The sequence below is a fragment of the Pleuronectes platessa genome, chromosome 5, assembly GCF_947347685.1.
Source record: "Pleuronectes platessa chromosome 5, fPlePla1.1, whole genome shotgun sequence".
NCBI classification, from domain to species: Eukaryota; Metazoa; Chordata; class Actinopteri; order Pleuronectiformes; family Pleuronectidae; genus Pleuronectes; species Pleuronectes platessa.
In genome coordinates, this window is record NC_070630.1 from 10,752,631 (window position 1) to 10,779,579 (window position 26,949).

General features: G+C 43.8%; 1 protein-coding gene across 2 annotated transcripts in view; it reads right to left on the reverse strand.

Annotated features, from left to right (window-relative positions):
* cux1b (cut-like homeobox 1b) overlaps nucleotides 1–26,267 on the reverse strand; it is a 58,553-nt gene extending 32,286 nt beyond the window's left edge. For both annotated transcript variants that reach the window (XM_053422657.1, XM_053422656.1), the window contains exons 1-3: nucleotides 26,090–26,267; nucleotides 7,366–7,476; nucleotides 3,399–3,446 (exon numbers count right to left, since the gene is read on the reverse strand). In XM_053422657.1, the coding sequence (XP_053278632.1) occupies nucleotides 3,399–3,446; nucleotides 7,366–7,476; nucleotides 26,090–26,152 (222 nt within the window). In that variant the 5' untranslated portion in view covers nucleotides 26,153–26,267. The remainder of the gene's footprint in view (nucleotides 1–3,398; nucleotides 3,447–7,365; nucleotides 7,477–26,089) is intronic.
* Nucleotides 26,268–26,949: the final 682 nt, after the last annotated feature.

Sequence of the window (26,949 nt, forward strand, 5' to 3'; positions counted from 1 at the left end):
CATTAACACAAGAGGGCACGGCATGCATTCCATCACCGATAATATTGAAATGGACAGCATTAGAACTGATCCATAAGAGATTAATTCTAAAATGGTACTGGGATAACTTTTACACTGTTTTCAGAGCTGCAGCGTGAGGCAGCGCGCTCGGCTGCAGTCCCTGTGTCACACTTCAATATGAGAAGCAGACAGAGTAGGCGAAACGCATCTGAAATCACATCTAAATCGAAGGAAACAGATGCCAAATAAAGACATTCAGATGGTGCTACTGTACTGGGCAGAGCTACAGCTGACTACTCTGGCTCACGCACTCAGACTAAACAGCCCTGTGTTTCTCTTCCAACTCCTCCAGCACATTCGCTGAGAGAAAAGGAATAAAGACAAAAGCCTATATAAGTCCAAATATAAAGTCTTCACATTCCCAGCCAAGCCAGTAGTGTAGTTGATGGGTGGTTTAGGGGTTCTTGCCACTGTAAACAGAGCGGGCTACATGTAATACTGCCTGGGCTCCTATGGGAACCTAATAAATCTCTTCACATGGCTTTGATTCATCTCTAGTTTTTTTAGCCGCAAAACATCTGGCCCCGAGTAGGCTGGTGCCAGCAACCCCCCCCCCCCTTTGCTCCTTCTGTTGCTCTACGTCTTTCTCCTATTCTCCCTCTCGAATTCTGCTTCTTGTCACTTTCATGTTCTCTGACTCTTATTTTTTTTCTTTCCCTCAATCATTTTCAGTGTCAGTCTTTCTCACATGTTTCTCTGCTGTACACTCATGTCTCTCTGGCATGCTTAGGGGTCCCGTCTTGCTCTTCCTCTCCCTCTCACACACAAACACAGGCTCACGCACACAAACTCACACGACCACATCTCTTTCTCGCATCATGCTGCATCATGTACCTTATCCTTTTCATGTGCTGTGTGACATTGAGTGATCGGATCCTCAAATGCAACGCCACTAATGGGAGATTACTGATGCTGAGTGCTAATACCTCTCACACACCAACACCGAACCTGTTCATCTGTGTCCAGATGTGAATGTGCGCGCACATGTATATATCGTCATATGTGAATTTTGCAGTACCGCAGCAATATAAAGAATAAAGAATAAAAACACAAACGCACTCACAAACTGACGCAAAAAATGATGGGCCGATGGCAGCGAAAGAAGCCAACTGCGTGACTGTACAATGACTGGGCCAAGGTCAGTGGTACAGCAGCTTTATATAGACCAACATGGGAGGCAGGAAATAGACATTTAATGTAGGACACACCCTACAGTTAGAGGCAGGTTAACTGCAGGACCAGAGCCATTAGAAGACCACCCAGGATTTGCAAATACAACCCTGCTGTTCCAAACTTCAGCTCTTTCAACCAGTCCCAATGACATCTGCTATTACATGCTCCCCTGCCCCCATCCCACACACACGCAAACAAATGAAGGGACACAAATGGGTTACCGATGAGAAGTGCTTGCAATTGCAAAAGGTATCCCTGATCCATCCACACACACAAACACATATGTACATTCGTCAGCAACCCTGTGCCACCATCACTCAGCACTGCCTCGCTCCCCTATCTAACCCATAGTGTGTGAAGGGCATCAGGCTGACCTGCGTGTGTGCATGTGCTTACGAGAGTGTGTGTGTGTGTGGCCCCACTGGAGTCTGATAAGGCCTGGCTATGGGAAGCAGAGACTGAAGCCTTGGATAATGGAAAAGCTTATCAGATCGATGGACCAACAAGGAACACTGCATACATGCAATACACACACACACACACACACACAGACACAAATAACCGGTTTACCAAACTGAGGAATCGTGGAAACAGTACTGTTATTGGTAATAATTATGACCCGAGGGCATCCACCTTTCAATTCCCAAGATTAAAGTTAGAGTATCAAGACCTTCAAGTTCCTAGGCTAAAACTTGATTGTTCTTTCTAGGTTTCGCATTCACTCAGTAACGATCCAAGCTCCTGGGCAAAACGTTTATGGGTGAATTACTGTGGGACCTCAACAGGAAGACCCTCTGATTTCTGGTGCTGTCTTGTCCTTGATCAAAGCATCGAGGGGTAAGCAAACAAAGCCAGGCTAAAATTACACATTCTCAGAGCTACTCATGTTGTGGCATGCGAGCGTGCAGAATAGTCGACTGATTGATGGGCTGCTCGGAGACTGGCGCGGGTGTACAGTATTATCTCAATAATCATAAGATAATGTCTTTCTCAGTTCCGCGACCACCCACCAAGCGTCTCAGCGTGTTCTGGTGTGCACGCCGTCGAGGTGTGTCAACACGAGGATGGTGGAAACAGCTGACAAAGCCCCAATTATACTGCTGCCGTTTCTATTCTCTAAATAGACTGTGGATCATCAGCAGAACATGGTGGAACCACTATAAATTACAGCATTTTTACATAACCACTGGCTGTGGTTGCTGCTCTAACACAAGAATATGGAAACTAACCCAGTGTTAAACTGTAATAGTCTATGGCCAGTAGCAAAGCAGCCCTGTCACTATGTATTGAGATGATTTTGTTTGTGCACATTTGTGTGCTTCCATGTGTGTGTGCTAGGGTAAGGATATTATGAGGCTGAATGTCCACCCACTCCCAACCCCAAATAATGCCCCCGTCTAAACCGGTCGCTTCCACTCCTACCCTCTGACTTTCACATATGGGAGTGAACTGGAAATGCATGGCTGCCAGTAAGGAGGAGTCATGATGGAAATAGGCCAAAATGATGGAGGAGGAGATAGAGAGGAACAGTGGGAGTATGATATAGCACACACACACCAAAGTCACCTCTTATAAGTTAAGGTACATAAAAAATTAGGGTGTGACATTAAAGTGAGAGTGAATAAATGTGCCACATTGAACAAAAAGGGCTCAGTAAAACAAAAGAAACCCTACCGAATCATGCAGACAAAGTCTGAGGAAATAGCATTTGGTGAGTTGTGACTGGCTAGAGCCGGGGTTTTGTGGTGCCTTTTTTTGCAGGATGCAATTTAAACACACCCTCGGGCTGCAGGACTTCATGAATAGGACAGAAAATCAAGAGCAGAGCAGAGCGAAGAAAAGATGGAGAGGAAAGAGGGGAAATGAGATAGTGGCAAGAGAACAGGGGATGGCGAAGAAAACAGAGGAGGGAGAGGGAGGGAGAGAGAGAGAGAGAGAGAGAGAGAGAGAGAGAGAGAGAGAGAGAGAGAGAGAGAGAGAGAGAAAATGACAATTCAAGAGGAAAGATGAAAGTATAAAAAGGAGAGAAGGGCACTGAGAGAGGCAGCACAGTGAGTCAATGAATGTCAAATGGGCTTTACAAAATGCATTGTATCAATGCTGTGTTGGGGCATGTATAGTATGTTGATCACTATTTCAATAGAAATTCATCACAACACACTCACCTCTCCTTGGAAGCTCTTGAGCAAGGGGGCGACCTGTTTCCGTAAATCCTACAAAATGAAGAGAAGAAACGGGGTTAGTCGGTCTCGTGAGATAATCAACTAATCAATTCTAATCCCATTTCAATCCTAACTAGACAGGAACATGTGGAAGTGATGTTTACAAGCATTGACAACTTAATGAGTTTCATGCGAGTAGACAAATACTGTAAAAGACACATTATTTTCCTACTAGAGACCATACTTGCCCATGCCAATGAATTAAGAGTAGTGCGTGAGGGAGTGATGAACACGAGGGTAGATAGGAGGCCAGGTTTGTACCCTGAGGTTCTCTGGCGGACTGCGTTTCTCATTAGAACAGGTGCAGCACCACCTGGGCCACCCAGAGGCACCATTGGTGCGTGTGAGACAGAGAGTAGATGAGCCACAGCGTCGGCCTACCGTTGATGCAAATTGTCCAGTCGCACTCTTTTTTTTTACTGTAAAACAAATGCTTTTCATCCTGCGAGTCCCATTGCATGACTTTCCAGTACGAGTCAACGGATTCCGATTAGATAGTCAGTTGACTATGTATCAAGGGAACATGCAAATCACCGTGCTGTTAGCCGAGCCTACATCCTGACAAACTGAACTGGAGCGTACGGTGAAAAGCACAGCAGAATAGGACATTCTGTACAGGAACATCGGATTTGCACAGTTTGTGGACACACACTTATACTCACAAAACTGCCTAATGAAGATGTGAAGTGGGGCAAGTACAGATGTGTGCTTGGGAGACTCTGCGCCTTTTTAGAAATTTGTCTAAAAGCATAAGTGAAGCAGGAGGGAGTGTGCATCCCAAGCTGATCTGGGACCAGTGTCTGGGCTTGGCCTAATCCCAGGTTGGTCCAGACAGGCCGCTTGTCTGGGGCTGGGGACAGGTCATGACCTCGGTGACCCTGCTCCATTGTTACCTCATCAGGGGTCGTTGTGGCTGTTTGTCTGGGCCAATTCAATATTCCCCTGTCACGGATAATGACCTCCACCCTGCCCCCTCCCCTTTCTCTCTCTCTCTCTCTCTTTCTTTCTCTCACTCAATGTGTTGAGTTGCATTGGATTTTGATTATATCCTTATTTACCATTTAAACTTTCAGTTTATTTTCTCTTAGATCACCCGCATTACTTCCTGTTCTGATGAATAAAAGTATTTTCAGCTTATACTTTTTTATTATTTGACTTCCGTTCAGGTTCCATTGTCTTGTCCAAACCAAGCAAAACGGTGCTCAAACACATGTGTGCAATAATCCACAATAACGTACAGGACCACTTTCATTTCACTCTTTCCTACCTAGTGTGTTATTATCACTGTGGCTTTAAATTCGTGTAAATATTTATGTATATACTGTGACCAGTAAAAAAGACAAACCTCTGTATAATGTAATGCAGTCTAGTCTAGAAGTGCTCCAATAATTACAACCTTTGTTCACATCATAATCCTCTACTTTTGTTGAAGCTGTGTCTGCACGAGGAGCCAACTCAACACTACCACCGACTTGAAGTTGCTGTTTTAATCTTGTTGAATTTCTTTTGCTGAGTTAATTGAATTCCTGCCGTTATTTGAGATTAGATGTTGATCTGTGCAACCTACATTGTTGTGCTAAGTTTTGGCAACAACTAAGCAAGAACCCACACCGGACACACAAAAACAAACAGATTAAAATAGCATGTAGAGGAAAGCTACTGAATACCCAAGCACTGAACCCCTTTGGTCCAATTTCTAGTGCTCCACCCCTTTACCCCCTCCACTTCCAAAGATTTATGACCATGTAACATAACAATGCACACAGACACCATGGTCAGTGTGTGTGTGTGTGTGTGTGTGTGTGTGTGTGTGTGTGTGTGTGTGTGTGTGTGTGTGTGTGTGTGTGTGTGTGTGTGTGTGTGTGTGTGTGTGTGTGTGTGTGTGTGTGTGTGTGTGTGTGTGTGTGTGTGTGTGTGTGTGTGCAGTTGGGGGAGCGGAGGGGGCAGGCAGCAGGAGATGGATGGCTGGTGTGTGAGCTGCCGGCAGACAGCAGACAGGCCAGCCCAAGGAATCCTCCGGGGAGTATGGAACTCACATTTGCTGTCTGTCTACCCTGCAGCTAAACACAAACGTGTGTATGTGCATGCGTGTGCACGCACACATGAGCACACACACAAAGTTGTTTTACTACCACTGCCGCTGGCTAGCAATCTTTGGGACATTTTACCACCATTCCCACCCATGCCTTTATAACATTGTAGTAGAGTCTTGACTAACTAAAAGGAAATTAAGAAGTGGATGAATAATTGAGGCAGCTTAGGAGGCATAGTGAGAGGTAGTCTTGAAAAAAACCAACAGTGTGTCAGTACTAATGAATTATGAAAACTTTGTTTTCACGCTGCATTTCTTTGCACTACTTTTAAAATGCTACAAAAGCCTCTGTGTGTGTGTGTGTGTGTGTGTGTGTTTGTGTGTGTGTGTGTGTGTGTGCGCATGTGTGTTATTATGCAGACCATGAGTGCAGTTCACGCCGAGTACAGCTCAGCAGACTAGACACAGTCAACGTGGGCTGGTCTCCTGGTTGTTGAATAATGGATCAGAGACGGACTCCCGCTCAGCCTAATGCAGTCTGATCTGATGTGACTGTGATCTCCGCTGACTGGTGCGGACCACAGAGAACTGACAGCCCTCTCTATAGGCTGGTCAACCACACACACGCAGCCACGCACGACATGGCAAACGTCGCTCCGCAAATGCACAAGAGACGGTCGGGGCATTATTAATCAAGTGCGGAACATCACACGTTGTGAGTCTATTTGGTAGGCAGCATTGATGCTCATCCACTTCCAAAATGCCAGAGTTTTTACTGCCGATTCCTATTGAGCCTGCTACAGCCCTGTAATGAATCCTGTCGCTCATCTGGCCTGGCTCGGATTCCTCCTCCACATACCAGGGAGATGCCAGGGGCCACACAGACGCCAGAGGAGCCTTCCTAAATCACAGCCTTGTTACACTGATGAATGTGTGTGTCCCGTTCTGTGATCTAGGCGATCTGCCTCTGTGTGTTTGTGTGTGCGCCTCAGCGTCTGCATGTTTTCTTTGTGTGCACGTTCCCTCTCCTTCTCTCTGCCTCTGTGTGCTTCCCCACCTCAGTGTCTGTCTTGCCTCCCCGTGTGTGTTGCTAGTTATGTGGTTACACTTGAAAATGAGATTAGAGATGAATGTGCCGGGTAAAGTGAAATTAGCATCTTTTGTATGCAGGTACAGTTTCCTCGGGTGTATGTTCCTCTGCACCGGGTGGGCTACATGATGGAGTCAACAGTCACAATGCTCGTCCTGTGGTAACTATAATAGGCCTACTGTCAACTCCACAGAGAGATGACAATTTTCTATCCACTGTCTACTACACTCATACATAATTCATACTACCATCAATAATTCACCATGGTTACATTACCAATAATAACACAACAATACTTTGTTTTTACTGTGTGGTTTGAAACACGTTGCCTTGGTAACAGAGATGAAACAAATATTCCCAGGAGGAGTGATGGGAACAGGAAGAGGACAGAATTCCCTCCTGATCCCTCTTAGTAGTGTTGTCACACTCTCTCTCCCTCCTTTTCTCTCTTTCTCTCTCTCGCTCATACTCGCATACAAACTCACGGACCACACTTTCTGCACGCATAAAAAACTAGGTCAGATAATACAAACTCCTGAGGGGTTTTCTGTTTTGTCTCTTTAGGATTTCAGGGAAACTAATGGAGAGACTATTTTTGGGAGCCAAGCCCGCATCTCTGCGCAGTCTACTCCTCCCCTGCTTTCTCAGTAAATAATCATGGCTGCAGTTATAAGAAGGAGAACCGACATGAGAGAAACACTGAGGCAAATGTGATTATCAAAAGAACTGCAGGATATATATGCGTGTTTGTGTGTCGTTGCGCGTCTGTGAACATCTGATTTTCTCACCTCTGGTGTGTTCTTCTTGAACTCGCGGCTCAGGTCGATCAGCTTCTTCCTGGACTGTTCGCTCTCGTCCTGTCTGTTGGCAAGCTGTGTGGCGGTGGCGTCTAGTTCTTTCTGCAACACAAACGCAGATTTCCTTTAGTTTGCTGAGAAGAGAACGGCTCATTTTTATCATTGCTGTCATTATAATCAGCATGACTGTCATCACTTAGCATAAACAAAAAGACAGCGGGCTCCTTGACCCATCTGGCGTGCTGCAGACTACCCAGCTTGCCTCAGCTGAACCCGACCAGTATGTTGCAGCAGCAGAGGCAGAGAACAGAACCACAACACCAATACCCCGCCAAGGAAAACCTGTCTACACCAGTAGTTTGATCTGCTACCAGCGCAGGCAATATGTGAGCCATTCAGCCTGTCAGTCAATCAGTTGCCACAGTATCGGACATGACAACGTTTGTAGCAATAGACTGTTACACGCACAGCTCACAACAATTATTGACTGTCTGAACCCGATGACCCCGACATAGCAACAACAGCACAATTATCAAAAACAGAAAGGTTGTCATGGTTGACGGAGGTCCCGCCTTAATCCACATCCATCTTGCATTGTTATGAGACTAGTTCCAGATGATGAGCCAAGTGCTGACATTAACAAGATATTTAGGCCATGTAAAGATTGTATCTCGTTCTGCCGAGTGTGTGAACACTGCTGGATTATGTTTCTGTTGGATTCTTCTCTTCTGTCACTACCGCTGGCTCCAGTTCAGCCGCTGTAGTCTCATGCAGGAGCTTTAACCAGTTTGATTTTATGCAAACCAGCTGAACCGACTGAAGTTCCAGCTCCTGGGCAAATTAAAAAGTAGCGTACATCAGCAACCTGTGCCGATAGCATCACAATGTTAAATTCAACTTGGCATCAGTTATAAGTTTTATGACAATGTGATTAACATAATAGGTTTGTTTATAAAACAGAGAAATGGAGCCAAGTGCTTGTGTCTCTGCACTAATTTAATGCTGAGTCGAGGTCAGCCAGATGAAGGAGATCAGATTTCAGGAAAAGGGTTTGGGAAAATTCACACTGCTCATATTGTGTCTGTTCAATAGAAAGTTTGTGTGTTTTGGGGTTGACGATGAGATCACACAAGGCAGAGTTCATCTATAAAAAAAACTTAAACATTGCCAATATGTAAAGTACTTTATCTTACTGGTGCTGCTTACTCTCTGCTGCACCTTCTTATTACCTTCGCCAAGGAGGTTATGTCTTTTAGTTTGCAGGATAATGCAAGGGCAGATAACCAGGAAGCATGGTAGAAGGATGCGGTATGGGTCATAAAAATAGATAGATACAGATTAGGGGAGGATGCCGATTTTTTTCCCCATTTTCTATAAAATTGCAAAATATGGCACTTAAAAAATATATATAATTCATTATTTTGATAAATGCGATGTTATAGGGACTAATGAATTATAACTGCCACCTTTCGGACTGTATTCAACAAGTTTTAATTCATGAACTCATGAAAGATATCATTATATACCTCTTGGAGGTGTCAACTGAGTCAACACCTAGTGGTACACTTTGGTATACCCTTGTGTTCCAGTGTAGGTTTAGAGTATTTGAAAAAAATTTAAACCGGCCAAACCCAATCTGCCACGCTTACTTCTTTTGCTATACTCTCCACAGATCAGCCACTCATTTACTCAGCCAGCGTTTTCTTCTCCTCCAGTTAAAAATCGCTCTCTTCTCCCTTTACTCCACCTCCCCCTCTTCCTCTCCTCCCTCCCATCCACCTCCTGTGAGGCCGCCCACCCCTGAGAGTGATTAAACGCTGCTGAAGGGCCGTTATGCTAACTAACACACTAATCATTTAATACACACATTACCACAGGGGCCCTTGTGGCTCAGTCTGCTGACAAGGTCCCAAAACACACGCACGCACACATGCCCCCCTCCCCCCCTTTAACTCCCCCCGCACCCCTCAACACACACAAGAAAAAATACAACCCTCTAAAGACATAGTGTGATCAAGAACTAATTAGGAGATTTCTCCCCCCCATCAGCATTAAGTTGAATTCCCTGACCAGCCGTGATCTCGTTTTATCCACAAACCATAAAAAAATACAACAAATGGACTTGGTCGACTGTCCTCTGCAATAGATTTTATGCGGCAGTACAGGATGTTTGAAATAAAAATAATAAAAAAAAGAGGCTCACTTGCTTACATGCCATCTTGCTCTCGCTGCCCACAGAGCAGTTGATGTAGCAGCCTGTCTGCCCATGGCCATGGAGCAGCTGCACTATCTGTTAGTGAATTCGAGCGTGCGCAGAAGCTTGTGCAACGCTTGATGAAAGGAGGGACCTAATAAATTTTAATCACGTTAAATTAATTGTCAAAAGAATGAATGCTCTAGTTCATGAATAGAGGTGTAATTATTATATTGTTTAAGATTAGCTACAGAACAAGACGCAGTTGGTTCCAACTATTAACATCCAATTGGCAGCTATTCACAATATGATGCATCGGGCCTTGAGCCTTTGGAACGCTTCAGTTAAATGCATGATCTGAATTCAGAGGCATCCACAGCAAACCAGGGTTAATTTCGGTATATCCCAAAAGTAAAGAGCTGATGTCGTTAATCATTCGAGCCGGGCCATTAAACACGGGGAATAAAATCTGAAAATACAGAAACTCCTCTCCTCTGAGACCACATGATCTAATTCACTATAAAAGTAAAATACCACGGCTGACCCATACAGTGCATGTTTGTGATTACCAAATGCATGTGTTACAGACCTCAGGACACAATTAAGTGCATTAACTTCAAGAAGAAATGTTTGAGCAAGTACATTAATAATAAATACACCAAAATGAAGCATGGTTTGCATTACAGTGTCTGCACCATCTTTAGCCACCAGAGCCACTAAAACACTAATTTCTAGAATTATATCTTTTTACGATTTTCTCATCTTTGGATTTTATAGAAAATACTACATCAGAGCACTATTAAATTACACACACCTTCATGTTCTTTTTATGATAGCAGTAGATGTGAAGCTAATAGTATAACTTATTAAATTGAAATAAATTGACTTGGAAAACGTTCTATCTTTATTAAATTTACCAGAATATAGAAATTGGCCCATGCAAACTTCAGGTAAAGGGTTAGGGTTAGGGTTAGTCAACTTTATTAATACAAATTAATCAATAGGAAATATATTTGAGCAAAACTGAACTCACAACAGCCTCCAGCTAGGGTTGTGCATTAGGAGGTCATGTGCCAATCCCCGACGCCCTTGATTCTATCCAATCCCTTTCCAATACCCTGCTCATATCCCAATGTGTTACCAAATCCCTGTTCTGGAAAAAAAATAAAAAATCTGCTAAGCTAAATAAACACATCACACATGAAAGAGGATTTATTCAATGCCAAGTGGGCAAGTAATTATGGGCATGGTCTAAATGGTAAAAAAAAAAGGACCCTCAGACCCAGTCCGGTTTTGACTATGCAGCAAACTCTCTTCCCACATCAGCAGACACAGGCAGACTTTACACTTATCTTGCTGATGGAGCGTAACATCCCAAAGTGCACAAGGCCTGCCGCCTGCCCTTTGTTCACACACAACTGAAATCTAACTGACCATTGAGAGACAAAATGCTATTCTGATTTTAAGCCGCAATATATTATAACACATTCTTAAGTTGTCATATTTTAGTGGTGTGGGTAGAATACAGAAGTAATAAAAAAATTCACGTTTTGGGTGTTTGCTTTGCTGAATGCAGTTTTTTTGGATTGTGGGTTTTTAGCAAAATAAAAAACTGCATTGAGTTGACATGGCTGCAAAGTTGCCGTCAGCTAAAAAACACACTGAAGGTTTCCTTTTTCTCCTTGTGCTTTCCTTCTTTGTTTCCACAAACTGAAACACACTGATGCACAAAATGTGTTTGTTTGAGATTTTTTCCCCACCTTATAATAACAAAGTTAGGCTTAAAGGGTTTTTCACACAGGCCATATTCTAAGCAACCATTTTTTTCAGGGGACAAAATGTCCACTGTATTGTGTGGACATACACACAATACAGTGGCATTTCACTTCTTTGATTCTAAATGATCATTTTGTGTTGTTCTTGATTTTCTTAATATATCCTCCTTTGTATTAACCAATTGTAAAAGGGGAAATGGATATAATCAGCATTCACTCCCTGGACAAATGACTATGCAATGGAATGGGTTTTTATCAGCTCCAATCTGCAGTGATGGCAACATCACACCCAAGTGAACACGCTAATTTCTTCTTCTTTATTTAGGCAGTCTAGATGCTGACTCTGCATCTCTCCTGGCGCAACGTTATGATGTGAATTGAACTTCTGGAAAATGGCGGATAAATAGCTATGAGTGTTAGTTTTTTTTTTATCTTGGGGGGAAAGCATCCAACAGCGATTTTTTCTCTGTATCTTGCAAAATACCACAATGGCAATACGGGGGAGTTTTCTGATGCGTTGGTTTTAGGTCGACTCAGCGCAGTGGGGGAAAAAACTGAAAGGCAAACTCGTCTACTGGCAAGGGGAACGGAGTCAAGCATCTTTGTTTATCAAGTTCACCCTTGTATAACCACTCATTTTGTAGTAAGGGACGCAGCACATTGCCCTTTTCCTCCGAAGCTGATATTCTCAAATTGTTATACATACTTAAAACAAGTTGATTATTACTGTAATATGAGACTCTATGACATCAATATACATTTCTCAACTCTGATAAGGATAACCATTGGAACTGATAGAATTCGCAATGCGGACTATCGGAACCCGCTCGGTCTGCCCTAGCACCCACATTACAGCGGATATTTCTGTGGTTGCAGGTAGCTAAAAGGGTTGGTCAAGTCAGCATTGGAAATATGGCTACTAAATACTGGATTAGATGATTGAACAGAATTCCCTATTTGAAGTGACTTATCCCAGTGCCTCTTTGGATATTAGTTGAAAAAAAAGCCCCCACTAGAAGCTTGTCAGTTTTACTCCTTTGTTGGCTTCATCAATATCCAAGCTTTTGGAGTTGAACACTGTTAACATTAGACAAAAGTGCTCCACAGCGGTTGAAGCCATCTGGCATACCGCTGGGATTTTCTTTCTATCATGTCCCATCATTAATGATTGACATCATGCTAGTCTGATAAATCATACAAATTAACATGTTTGACAAGCAGCCAAAACAAGTGAGGAACTGTAATTAAAAAACTAACACATGCCGCTAAAGGGAGTCTATGTTTTACACTCTATGACTAACGTAATGACAAGAAACTGGGGTCCACTGTGTTTGGGCCTCAGGGCCCAGTCTGTGAGGTGGACACACACCGACTCTCGTTGGCCCGGTTTTGAGTTTTACTCTTCTGATCTGAAAGCGGTTTAATTTACTGGCAAATTAATCAATTTAATCGCTAACATTAACTCCAGCACTATTTTTACATCTGTCTAGGGCTGGTTATGACTGCACTGTCTAGTTAAACAGAGGATGGAATATGGTGTGTGCAGGGGAGCATTAAGTGGGCTGTAATGTCTGTGTGATTGCTGTAACAGCTCTGCTTAGCTTGGCTGGACTGGCCCACAGCAGCAGTCCCTGTCCTGGTTCATTTGGTCGTCTGGTCAGCTGTAAAGACGATTGGAACAGATTGCCAACAGTCCCTAGAGAGACTTCAACACCGACTTGGCCAAGAAGCCTCCCGCACACTGCTCCACACGCGTGTGCTCTCACATGAATGCACTCGCAGGCCGCGGCAGTAACTGGGGGAGCCCAGTCTTTCCACATTCTTTTGAACTCGGTTTCAAAAGAGGAAGTCTGCTAACATGTTCGCCCAGTGAAATTTGGCATGGGGAGCGTTGTTTGCAGCTACGAGGGGAGGCCGGGCCAAGCGGAGATGAGTATCTCTCCGTCCCAACACTGTGGTAATAATACTAATCACCGATAACAGTCACGGATAAACAAATCTTATTACCACTGACCGTCAGACCCAAGGTGTACGGTGCGTCGGTGTGTGTTCGTCTCTCCTAATGAAATTCCTTCCACTCGTCTGCCGGCGGAGAGAGAGGCCTTCTATCTGACTAATTCTCTCTAATTACTCTAATGAGCCACAGGTGATGATACAGTGAGACTGATTAATTAAATGGGAGGCACCAATCAGGCGTGTCTGATTATGCCAATCATATCGACTGCAGACTAAACGAGATAACAGGAGACAGACGCACGTTAATTGAGGTATCAAAACTTCACGGAATTCCTTATGCCCTCACGCTCCGCCGATGCCGAGACAGATAGGCGGGTGGAATGACAACAAAGTTATTGTTATGTACACAGTGTGATGTCAATCTGCAGCTGCCGTCTGCACTGCCACGGTGACCAGGAGTGCACACCGAGCACAGAACCCCACACAAGGGATTCGCTTCAGATCTCACTCCCCGCAGAATAATTGGGACTGTAACTGCTAGAAACACTTTGTTTACTCCTGGTCTGCAGGCACACATGCCAAGTAGTCTGCCACTACTCCTTCAGTCCAAACACAGCCCAGGTTAACTGCTCTGCATTTGGTCTATGTTTTACACATTCATCTAATGGGAGTAGCGCTCCCGAGCACAGGCCGGGCATAGAAAGAGAAGTACACAAATACACTCACTGCTTCTCTGTAACACTAACAGTGTGTTAGTCACACTGCGGAAGAGGGTAATATTTTAAAACAAAACTTCTCTGTGCTCATTACAAGGTGAGAATCAGTTTACAGACAGTGTTTCTGGCAGAGATGTGCAAGAAATGAGGATTTATGTCTTGGCAGTGCAGTCGGTAATCTTTTTCTTTTATCTCTGACATGTCTGAGGCTGTTATGTGGTTCTGGAAAGATGTCTTATCTGAAATCTACGAGTTCTATCTTTCAAACTCCCCCTCCATATTCCCTCGCAGCGTTCCAACCCCCCTATGTGGTCGACTCTGCTCTACGCCAGAGCAACTGTGTGGAGGTGGAGTCATGGTGTGGCGGCTCAGTCAGGAGCAGCAGCTACGCTTGCTACAGCGACAGGGTACATGATCACAGATCACAGGCACGCCCCCTCAAAACACAGCACAACAGCAGCACAGATAAGAGACTGCAATCCAGGCTGCTTGTCTGCCTTCCTACCGCCGACAAAGCGGGCTGCAGAACTTTTACATGTGCCTGCAGACAAGCTTTTTACAAACCACACAGGGTTTGAAGAAGCAAGTCACATCCTCCTGAATCTCCACTTTTACTTTTCCTCTCACCCACTGGAGTCAAAGCCGCAAAGTTTTCTTTACCACAAGCGAACACAATAGTTTCACTGTGACAACTGAGGTTTGAGCACTTTTGTGTGCACACCATTCGTGCAATTGTGTGTGTGCATCTGTGTTTGTGTGCAGAGCAGTTGGGGGTGGGGGTCAGCCTACCACTCTCCACAGTCTAACAAGATGCTTGTGGTCCCTGAGCGTTTTGCTCCTTTTTTTTTTATAACACAGATCCATATCTACCAACAGCACAGGAGCTGTCAGGACTCACCTCACTGCCGCTGACGCAAGCCTGGATCAAAAACAGCCTTTTTACACCACAGCCTCGTTCGTATTGATCCATGTTTCTCTGCCGAGAGACTGGTTGTTGTTTTATCTCCCCAACATCCAAGCCTTAACTCTCCTGAAGCTTACTGAGAGCTAGTCATTATTTTGCCCGACCTATTGTCTGACAAAGGGTTTCAGAGGCCTGACCTGATCCTAAATACAAATATAATGAGACTAAGACTGTTGCAGCATTGAGGAAGTGCAGCTCACTTGGTCTCATTTTGTTGAGTTTGAATTTAGCCAGAGGCCTGTGTCACAAAGGGTGAGTGGTGTGGAGTGCGCAATGGGAGGAGAGGGGTATGGCGATATGCTAGGGTGTAATGCATTGGTGAAAGGGCAAGATTTTTCATCCCTGCGTTTACAGGGTGGAACGGCTAGGATATTGAGATCTGAGATAGGATCAGAGGGTAGTGAGCTGTTTCAGCTACGATAAAGGCCACGCATTACAAACAGAGCAGAGATACAGGGAGAGGGAGACAGAGGGAGAGACCCAGAGATACAGGGAGAGAGAGAGAGAGAGAGGGGAGAGACTATCACACCTCTCATCCCTGAATTAATGCCTCCATTCTGCCAGGAAGCTATTCTGTGCCAGTGAGAGGAGATTGGGGAGGGGATGAGTGCACAGATACGGACTAAAAAATGGAAACTGCGATCATGGAGAGGGGCGATAGGGATTAATCAAGTCTGGAAGACGAGTGAGACTCTCCAGGCCCGAAGCACATACACAAGGCCCAAGGACTCCTACAAGCAATTGTACAACGCAACATTGCCACTATTAAGTTTATGACATCAGCTGCACATACAAGTAACCATAGGTGGATAATGGCAGGGTCACAGACAGGCTTGCAATTTTGTAATGTTGAAGACATCACACTCGCATTAAGCTTTCGAATGTACGGCCTCTTTGACCCCTTAACAATAGAGCAAGTTGTACTGAGATTTGATCGGCTCTCAATTTGTTGCCCTATTTGATTTGCTGTGCTTTACGCAGACATGCATTTAAGCTGCATGCTCTTGGCACAGTGACAGGACACAATAAAAAAAGTGTGCATCACTCTCATGTGCCTCCGGTACATTAAATCCCGGCTCTGCATGATGCCCCTTTTTCCACATTTTAATTTAGCTCTGTCTATCGGTTTTGTTCCAGTAATTTTCTAGACGCCTGATGATGACACATCAGCATGAGTCGTGCCACAGCCTATAAAAGCAGCGAACTGACATCCCCACATAAATTAACAACGTAAATCAAAATGCCCCATTAGGTTAGATATATCCAGACTATTTAATGTGTCCAGGACATGCTGTCACTATTTTCTAGCATGGCCTTGCCTTCTGACTGAGTTTGACACCCACGGTCTATATGATCAACGTCAACAGTGCATGGCCTGGGGCTAAGTCTTACTCAGCCTTTATGAGTAAGACTTTTCTGCTCTGCTTGCACGATTTCTGAGAGGAAAGGCAGAGAAACACAGTGAGAAGGGGAGAATGAGCATAGCTAATCCTTACAGTAATGACAGAATAATTAGCTTGCGTTAGGCTAAGTAATGGGTTGTAATTATATAATTTATTCTGTGTTGAGAGAATGTGATATAAAGCCTGCACAATGAAGGCAGAGGAATTGAGCTTGGTGGGAAGTAGGATGGCGCATGTGTAAGAGCTCAGGCTCTTTCTATTGATTGATCCAAACATCAAACGAACCACTAGAGTAATGGGGGGAGTGAAGGACAGCTAAAAGCTATTTGGAGCCTTCAATGCATAAAAGACTTGACCTGTTCCACACAGCCTACATATCAAAACCATCAAACAGCAATCAATAGACCAAAGCGGTCAACTCAACAAACCGTCACCCTACTAAAACATCAAACCCCCTGCCCAAGCGTCAGATGATAGGCTACACTCAGCTTATCCATTACCATCAGATAAAGAGGAGATAAAACACAGAGCCTAATCCTTTCATGTGTCGTGACAGCCACAGCAGCCTCCAAGGCATTCCTTCAGTCTGGCTCTCAAATAGTTTTATGGCGGAAGGCAGCCATTGAAAAAGCCAGCCAGCCAGCCAGTCAGGGCTGTTCTGGTCTGTTTGTCTTATTTCACAGTTTACACGCTGTTTTATAGGTAGTTATTATGGTCACCATGGTGATGCCATACGTTTTTATGGTCTTTTGGTCTAAGGGCAGAGAGTAATAAACGAAAAAAACATACACACATGAAAACAAAGACTCACTAAACACACTCCTGCTGTGGAAAGGTCTCCTCTCCCTCCCTTCCTACCTCCCTCACACTTTATCAGTCTCGCCAAATGCCTATCTCCCCACTTTCTGCTTCATGTGAAACATGGATAGGCTAATGTAGAATTGTCCTTTCTCATTCCACATCTGGAGCTGATCAGAGGGCCTCCTGGAAGTTGAGGCCTCTGGGCCTATTAATAACCATACCGCTGAACTCAGGGTCAGACAGCAGTCAGCGGATGAGCCTGTGTCTACTAAACACACAGTCCCCTCCCCCCTTTCTCAAGAGGACAACTCTCACTTTTAAGAACGAAGACGGCAAGTAACAGACCATGGCGAGGTACATCCAGTTTATTCTTTTAAACTGGGCCAAAGAAAAAGTCGGCCGGTGCTCACAATAAGTAAACATAGACTTTTAAGTTTGAAACTTTTTAATTCACATTTGGTCATCCTTTAAAAATAAAACAAATACATAACCAGAGATAAACTTCTTTGTCTTCTTGTGAGACAATTTGCTTTCTTAAGTTGTTGTTTTTTCCCTTCTTTCCATGTAAAAACAAGTTCAAGTTCAAGGAGGCTAGACCTGTTAAAGGCAAGACAGATGGTGAAGTCATCATCTGTTAGCTCTAAAGGTTAGACCAGTCAGACAGCCCGGGTCACATAGGGGTCTGCAGTGTCAGACCACCTCTGAACCCTGGCCCCAGTCAGACAGCTGCTCGGGTCAAAGATCAGGGAGAGGTTAAGATGCCGTCTGAGGACGCTCAATGAATTTAACAGATACAGGTCTGCATCATTTGTATAAAACGTCCCATGTTCCTCTGGACAAAGCCATGGAGCTGCGATTAGTATTTCACTTTTACATTAGGCAAAGCTCGTGCAGCTATTACAGCAGGACACTCATAGTCAAAACCATTTAATCTGATTTCCAGTAGAATTTAAATGAGTGTGGTAAGCGCTGCAGAGACTTTTGTTCTAAGTTTGACCGACTGAGCAAAGTTTTACCAAACTATGACATAAAGCTAAATCAGTGAATACCGTACTGAGGGGAGAACGATTTGTTAAGCATAACCCACCCCCATCCAACCACACATGCACGCACCTGTGAATACAGGGTAGTTGAATCATCATAATCGGCGGTAGTTTTCTGCTGAGCCCAGCCGGCAGTCTGTGTTATTTTTAGAGGGCTGACACAGAAGCAGGCCGTCAATTTACTCTGTGAGCTGGCAGCAGGACCATCACAGCTCTGGTTGCTTTTAAACTACCAAAATGGGAACAAGCTCAACATAAACACTGCGAAGGTGTGGGCACTTACAGAAATGAAGTTAGCTGCTATTCAGAGCCATTACAATTCCATTACTTTAACATTAGGCTTCTTATAACACAAGGCGGTGTATTAAAATGCCAAATCCACGCAGAGTTACTGACTGGCCAATGAACAAAGGCCTGAAAATCAATGGCGGTCTTTGGCTAATCTAACATCTGTAAACTGCTGGTGGCTTATTATTAAAACATCCACCATTTATTGCTCTTATAGCTGCAATGTTACATGAAAGTACTTAGGATAAGAGAAAAATACCAGCTACTACCTTAATACAATGAGTCAATAGAACTAGTGCAAGAGAGTTATTTTAATCAAAGTACTGACTTATAAGGTCAAAGTTAATTCTACTCCTTATTTTAAATAATAAAATTCATACAAGAAAAACTCAAACTCTGAAGACAGACTGAAGACAGCCAGAAGCAGGTGGAATGGGAGAGAGCAACAACAGAAAGTAGAGTGAGAAGTACTGCTTAAGGTTGAAGGCTATTCCCATCTTTGTGACTGATGTGTTGAGCCTGAAGGCCGACGATGGATCTAGCAACTGAACCCATGATTGACATTGAAAATTACACAGAGTGAGCTATTAGCAGATAGCAAGCCATATCATAATTCAGTCCCTACACCATCAAAGTGCACCAATATCATAATTCAATACCAAGAACCATTAGCTTGCAGCGCACCAATATCATAATTCAATCCTGAGGCCATCAGCCTTTGCCAATATCATAATTCAATACATGGGCCATTAGGACACACCAATAGGCCTATTAGAATTCAATACCTATGGTCAATGATCTAACAGGACACTGATACTGGAGTCATGAGTTGAGGTGGGGTAAGGCCTGCACAGAAGCATCCTCAGGCCTTATTTAGCCCAGACTCCTTGATAACAGTGAGATAAACAACACTAAAATAGGTAGGGCAAGTGGCTCACCAAAAGCTTGTCTACACCAGACGCTGGAGGGCGTGGAGTAGTTGCTGCAGAAACAAATTTCAGCGGGCAGTGGGTGGCGTTTGTGGAACAAAATGAAGCATGGCATTAGTTCCAAGCTCAGCGGTGCACTCGAGCCAAACCTGTCAAAAAAGTTTCGAACACTGGCCCCCAGTGTGTGACCGTCTGGTCTGCAGTGGGTCTAAATTATCACATATATGTGGTACCTTGTGGAAACGGGACTCCGTTTCATTTTCTGGGCCATTGCCTTTGTTTATATTTCCATGTTAACGTCTTGTTTAACTCTTCAAAATACTGGAAGTCTCATCCAGGCTGTGCTTGTTGGTTCATCACAAATCTGCAGCTTAACAGGCAATCAAACGGTTTCTAACAGCTCAGATTTCTCCGGCTGTTTTACGCCAGTTTTTAACCCAAGTTGTCATTACTCAAAGTTTCACCACATATTTCTTCGGTTTCCCCCACTTCTCTCCAATCCTCATGTACTGTGTGTTTAAAAAGACTCTGGAGAGTGGAAAATATGGTAAAGAATGATGGATTATATTATTATTTGGAATATAAAATAAATTACTCAAATGACCAACAATCAGCAACAATTTTGACATGTAATTAAACGTTTTAGTAATGACTTCATGTAAAACTGCCAAACAGTCGTTGGTTCCAGCTTCTCAACCAAAGATTTTCTGCTTTCCTGCATTTCATATAATTTTGATCTGAAGATGTTTCTTAGATTTGAGGCCATGGGTTTGATGATTTCTACTATTTTTGACATTTATAGATACAAATGATTGATAAATTGATTGAGAAAAAAATGTCTAGCTATCTAAAACCATCTGCAGTCAAGTAATCATGTTGAGTCTGAAGTCATATCTCTGAAAATAGCAAATTTAACCGAGAGTTGTAATTTGAAATAAAGCTGGACAAAGCTAGGATGGATAAAGTCATGAAAGTGGAAAGGTAAAAAAGGAAGCCTTGGTGTGTGTGATTTGATTGTTCTGATGAATATGTGAGTATGTTCTGCACCTCACAGTGTGTGTGTGCATTCTTACATTAACAGTCATCTCTGAACAGGAACAGACATCTATGGTCCCTTGGGAATGCAAGATTTTTGTTTACTGAAAACCCGGGGCTTAATATCACAATACAAGATTACATCGGCCTTTGAGGCACTGTTTCAAGTGTACGCTTGATTTTCAAATAAAGTGGGCAGCCTCCTGATACTTACAAGTGGAAACAGACTGTATATTCCCAGGGGAGCCTAAAGAGAAGTGTCCAGTCACCGAAGCCCATGCTCTCTCTGCTGGAATACAGAGCAGCGGAATAATGGATGCTTCTGTCATGAGATACGGTGAAACTCTATGATGCTGTAGGTGAGAGACTCCAAGTGGGTCTGTAAATAATGCCTGCCACTTGAAAATAGGTCTCTGGAAACTGCCCCCTGTGTTCTTGCTGCTGGTTGTAGGGTGGAGGTTCTGTCTGTGTCGTTACATTGTAGCGTTTTACTATTCAGCGGTGCGGAACATGAAGACAATACATCAAGATTTGGGCCTGATTATGAGGCACATTAAATATTTATTTCTATTACATTTTGATGCACGATAAAAAAGGGGGGTGAGTTACCGATTTCCAGCTGTAAAAATGCAGCTCACCCTGCAGCCTGCAGAGAGATCGAACCGCACAGATGGTCCAAATTAATAAAATGTTATTTAGGTATTGACTCTGTAAGCCAAGACATAAAATACCTAAAAATATTGGCTGTCACACCGCCCCTAAAGACATTTTTATTTGTATGATTTATTTAAAGCGATAAACATGTGTAGTTGGAAAGGTTCATGGTGTAGGCAAAATGCAGGTATTTTGGAAATTTGACTTTAATAGAAATAAATGTCCTAATAACACAAAATATATATATTTTTGGGGGGGCGTCATAAAGACCAAAATGAGTCAATTGTGTATAAAAGAATATCACAAGCTCGATATCCCACACGCTGTATATAAACTAAGACTATAAATCCTTCCATGGCTGTTTTTGCCCAAAGCTCTAACTTCTTCAAGTGAAAAATGAGGAGAGAGAGTACAGGATAAAACTGAGGCTTTTGTGGCAAAATTCATAGCTATGGGAATAGATCTTAATAGAAATAGAGGCAATAATGATACTTATAAAAAACCTCTTTACATTACAGCCTGCTTGCTCTCCACCCTGAAAATGTCACCTCTCGGTCTCAGTATGTTTCAAGAATATTAAAAAGTCAAAAGTTATTAAATTAACTGAAAGCAGTAAATATGCTTTGACAGAAGCCAGTTACAGACTTTTTCACATGGGCAGTAGGCCGCTCTGTAATGCTGTTGTGTACACAACTGGCTAGTGGAGGAATACTGTAAATTTAATTTTGAATTTACTGCTCATAATAACTCGTTGTAGTTGTGACAATACATTTTAAAGTGGTGTAAGACACAACAGTCTGGTACTGGTTGTCTTTGTGGTGTAATTTTTTTACCAGAATTGCCTCAATTACCTGCAACTTTATAAAAGGAAATAAAAACACATTGTGATCAGGAAAACTATCAATGAGATATATCATTTTATATTAGAATATTTCCAGTGTTTATTCTCACCTGCAGCATCATGAGGCAGAGCAGTTGTTAAATATGCTGAAACCTGTCTCGTGTTTTATTCTTATTTAAACTAATGGAAGGAAGCCTGTCACACACTTCTGAATAAAGCCTGAATTAAGAGCCATCTGTTTGGGTCCCACTATTTTTAGACGTCTCTTAAGTGCTTTTTTATCTTTTGTTCAAACATCCAATGACATTGGTCAACATTTTCTTTAAACACACAAATAAAATAGAAAAGTTCTTTTAAGTATTCAGATTCTGTCTGTCGTGAAATGTGTGATGTATTTACTTATTGTATCAAATCAGATAAACTGGTGTAGACTCTCAGACACTCAAAGCAGAGGGAGGGTTAAGACGAGAGTGACGTGCACTAAACCGCTGAGGAGTTGGGGGAGTATGGGCCTCTGCTGAGAATTAGTCACTGATAAGGTATATGAAAACTTTTTTTCCGATTTTATGAATGCCGCACATTCTTCTCAGTGGTACGGAGGTGATCCTTCGTAAGGAGAGACTGTAACCTCTTACAAAGTAGGATGACAAGAGTCCCGACCAAGGAGGACCGAGGGCAGACCAAAAGACCTGACATGCACTCATCCCTCTTTCTGACTCACGCTTAGCCGCTCACCACCCAACGACACACAGTGAAACCTTAGTCCCAATGCCAGGTTTTGTCACTGGGCAGAGAACTGGTTGGCTACAGTAAAAGCATGACGTGATGCCCCTTCCTCCATGCTCCCCCCAGCCTGTGCAGCAACAGAGGGGTAAAAATATCCCACCACTGAGTTCAGACAACCAGCTCATAAATTAACACTAAAACTCCTGCAGACAACAGCGGGCCAGTCGCTGAGAGATTTAAACCACTCAGGTTGCCACTGACCACAGCTCTGGGATCAGCTTACAAAAGCCTTTTCCTAAATTTACCCATTAGGAGGTGGTGAACAAGAACAAGATCTAGACCCGCTTTCCTCCAAGTCACTATTTAGCTGTTCACTAGTGAACTTTTTTTCAAAATGGCTCTGGGGTGCTTTCTTCCAAGAAATGTTATGAGGTGAGATGCAGGCTATTAGGGCCTAAATTGGAAATTGTGTGGAGCAGCGAGGTCTGGTCTTAATTTCCCAAGCTTACATAAAAAAGTATAGGTTTAGACTCAGCTACACACTCATATCTTGTTATGGCTCTCCCGTAATGAAGCGCAATTTCTCATCGCTCTCAAGTAGAAACACGATGTTCCAGAAAACTGCTCGACTGGGTCAAAAAAAAAAAAAAGAGAAAAAAAGGAGAGAGAGAAAAAACAACAGGAGAGAAGAGTGATGATCCCCTCTAAAGAAACTCAACTCTGTAATGGACGAACAGGGATTACAGACGTTAAAACCTCCTCCATCTGTAATTCACTGTCACCCTGCCATCATCTCTGAATCACTGATCCATTTTGCAAGTGTACGAGACCTTGCTAAAAGCATCACTGTTGCACCCATTTGTGTTTGTAGTGGTGGGGGGGGGGGAAGAGGAGGAAAGAGGAGGAAAAAAAATCACGCAGAGAAGACAAGTTAACGGCTCGCTGTGCTGTTTCAAAGCACTCTCTGTCCTGTAACAACCACCTAGCTAGTTTCTCACACAGGGAATAGGACACACTGATCAAATAAGATTTTAATGAACATCAGCAGTTGGAGCCTGAGGAATAGACGTTACGATGGCTTAAAGCTACTGACAACTAGGTTGGGTTGGATTTTCATCATCAAAAGAAACAAAAAAAATAAAAAGAACCCATTCCTTTGCTGGTGTCTCTCGCGTACACAAAACAGACTGTGATTTTTAAGTGCACGCTGTCCGTTCGATCGCAAAGGAAGACGGAAATTAGAACACAATTGGCTGACAGGGCCACGGGCAGACGGTGATCATATCATGGTAACCTCACATTATCCTCAAAAAACGGATTAAAAAAAGGTTCTCCTCTGAAGGATTTCCTCTAGGAGCCTCTCAGTGGGAGGGAGAGTAAATAAGATGTCATCAATAATAGACAGTGAATGTTCTGAGCAGTTCTGCACACACACACACACACACACGCACGCACACACACACACACACACCACACCACACACCAGCTCCGACTGATTCCTATCCTGCAGACAGGCCTGCCAACCGCCAGCCTTTTTGCACACGCTCAGATTCACTGTCCTGACTAATCGCTTGTGATAGGGGCCTTTGCCATAATTACCCAGGGCCTTATCACAAACTTATGCGATGCATTTTTCATGTCCTGGCTGCTGGCAGTGCCTTCACTGTCCGCGCTGGCAGTCAATCTACGAACACACACACACACTCACACACACACACACAAAAGGGACTGATCTCAGACAAATTCACACACACTCACTCGCACCAGTTCAAACAGGGCGAAATGGGTGAAAGCAGGGTGAAGGGCCAGAGAGGAGGAAGAAAAAAAAAATGAAAAAAGGATGGGAGGAGGAGGGGGGGGGGGTGAGGGAGATGGAGAGAAAGATTGGGGAGGGGGGTGGTGGTGGTGGTGGTGGTGGTGGCAGGAAGGGGGTGGGCGATAGATGGTGCAGGAAAGAAAAAGAGAAAGCAGTCTGAAATGTTTTACATAATGCATGAACAAGGGGGCACGAGTAGGAGGACCAAACAGGATCAAATAAATAGGAGAAGTGGAGCCTTGGTGATGTGGCATAAGTGCAACACAAAGCACGCCGGGAAGACTTGCTCACTGTCCTTTTGTCTCCACGTCATAGGGGCATCATGACCTAAATAAAAGTTTAAATCCCAAGCCCCCCGTGCGAGCCACAAAATAATGTATGAACAATTGTGGGTAGGGGTTGGGGTTGGAGGGGGTGGGTGGGGGTGAGGGGGTGCAGCCTGCATAATGCAATCTTATGTTAATGACGACGGATGCTAATATTCATAAATTGTGATTTGAAATTCAGCAATGCGCGTTAAATGCCACGGCAGAGGGGAAAGAAGGAAAAAAAAAACACAACAACACAACAGTGCCATTGTCTCCGCGTCTTGTGATGGGTCATACAGGCTCTATAATGTACACGGGCTATATTCACACAGGCCCCAATATTCCCCCCCCCCCACTCGTGTCCCTTCCCCGTGCCGTGGATCTTCCTGCCGTGTACGCCGAGATTAGTGGCGTGCGTGCGGCCGGGGACGTTGCCGGAGTTCATCATAAAAAACCCAACAAGGTCACGATCGCTCGCGTTTCTACTATTTATATTCGCGTGATCGCGTCAACAAACACTGTCCCGTCCACTTCCACAGACGTGGCAATGTCTGTACTGGAAGGGGGGGAAGCTGTGTGTGTATAATTGCCGTCAAACGAGAGGAAACCGACAAAAAAAAAAACGGCCGAGTTGATGAACCACGATCACGGACACCACTTCAATATAACTGCTCCGGAAAAGCCGCTAGCCGATAAGGCTGCTAATGTTTTCATTGTCGCCGGAGTAAACTTCACATTTGTGTGTCGGAATAAAAGCCGAAAACAAGCTGTCGTGTGTCTGCGCTGGTGTCTGGTGTCACCACAGCGCCACCGTATAATGAGTCGCACTTCTTTTTTCTCCTCTCGCCTAAATGATCCCACCTCACCGCGGCTACAGCGTCGGGCTAACTACGGCTACTCGCTCCGGTAAAAGTTGAAGAACACGCAATAAAAGGCAGCGAGACGAGCGGCTCCGCGGCCACAAATACCAAATAAAAAAAAAGAAGCGCCGCCGTTTTGTTTTTATCGCGGCGCATCCCCGCGGCGTCGCCCCGGCGTTGCCCAGTCGCAGTGTCCGATCGATGTTGAATTGAACAAAGAGGATCAATTTCTGATCAGCGAGAGAGCCACTTTCATCAATGCGAGGAAGAGGTCTTGGGTTCTCCTTCCGAAACACGGAACGAGGCGACCGCCGGAGAAAAAGGCACCGCGAACCGCGGCCGGAGAGGCGGACGGGGAGAGCGAGGCGAAAGGGAGGGAGACGGTGTAAAGAGAGGCGGAACTGACCTGTAGTTGTTGTAAGTCAAAGCGCTTCCAATATTGAAACATCGATCCTGCATTGGCCGCCATCTTGAGACATATTGAGACAGGAATGAGATGCTGATAGAGAGCGCGGGGGTTGGAGTTCAGTGGAGAGGACCGGGCGGCCGGAACACCCGGGCCGGACCACTCCCACCGCTCACCCCGGCAACAGCTGGCGTGCGGAACGGAGTCTACGCGCGGGAGTGTTGCCTTAATAACGCCATTATAATTGCTTAAATAGCATTTTATCAACACTGTGATATTACAGGTAAATAACCGAGCTGGTTTTTAAATAACTCTAGATTCTATCACGTTGGAATGCTCGAGTACCCGAGCGCCACGTTTTCTGTGTCTCAGCTCGGTTTGTCATGTGTTGTGCAGGAGAGCAAAGATCACACAGAATTAATGCCAGCAGGCTACTTGGAAGCCATATGTAAAAAAATAAAGAAGAAATCCCACCAAGGAAGCATTGAATTCAGGACCAGTTTCCTATGACGTGTGTGCCAGAACAGGATTTACTATCTAATGATTTGTTTCTATCAACAATCAATGTTCGTTCAAATTAAACAAATGACAGATTTAGATATAGGAAATGTACTTGTTTTTTCTTTTTAGTGTAACCACATGGATTTTTTACCAAAACATTAAACTAATGCTGACTGTTATGTTACGCCCCAACATAAAACATCACATAAATCTATGAAAATCGCTTCCCTTGAGTTTGTTTTTAGTTTTTTTGTATTTTTACAAGTAAACGATAAGACCCAAGGAAAGTTGTTTAGTAGAATATGAGTGACAATTTCACAAAATATATTAAAATCTAAAATTAGACAAATTGATATTAG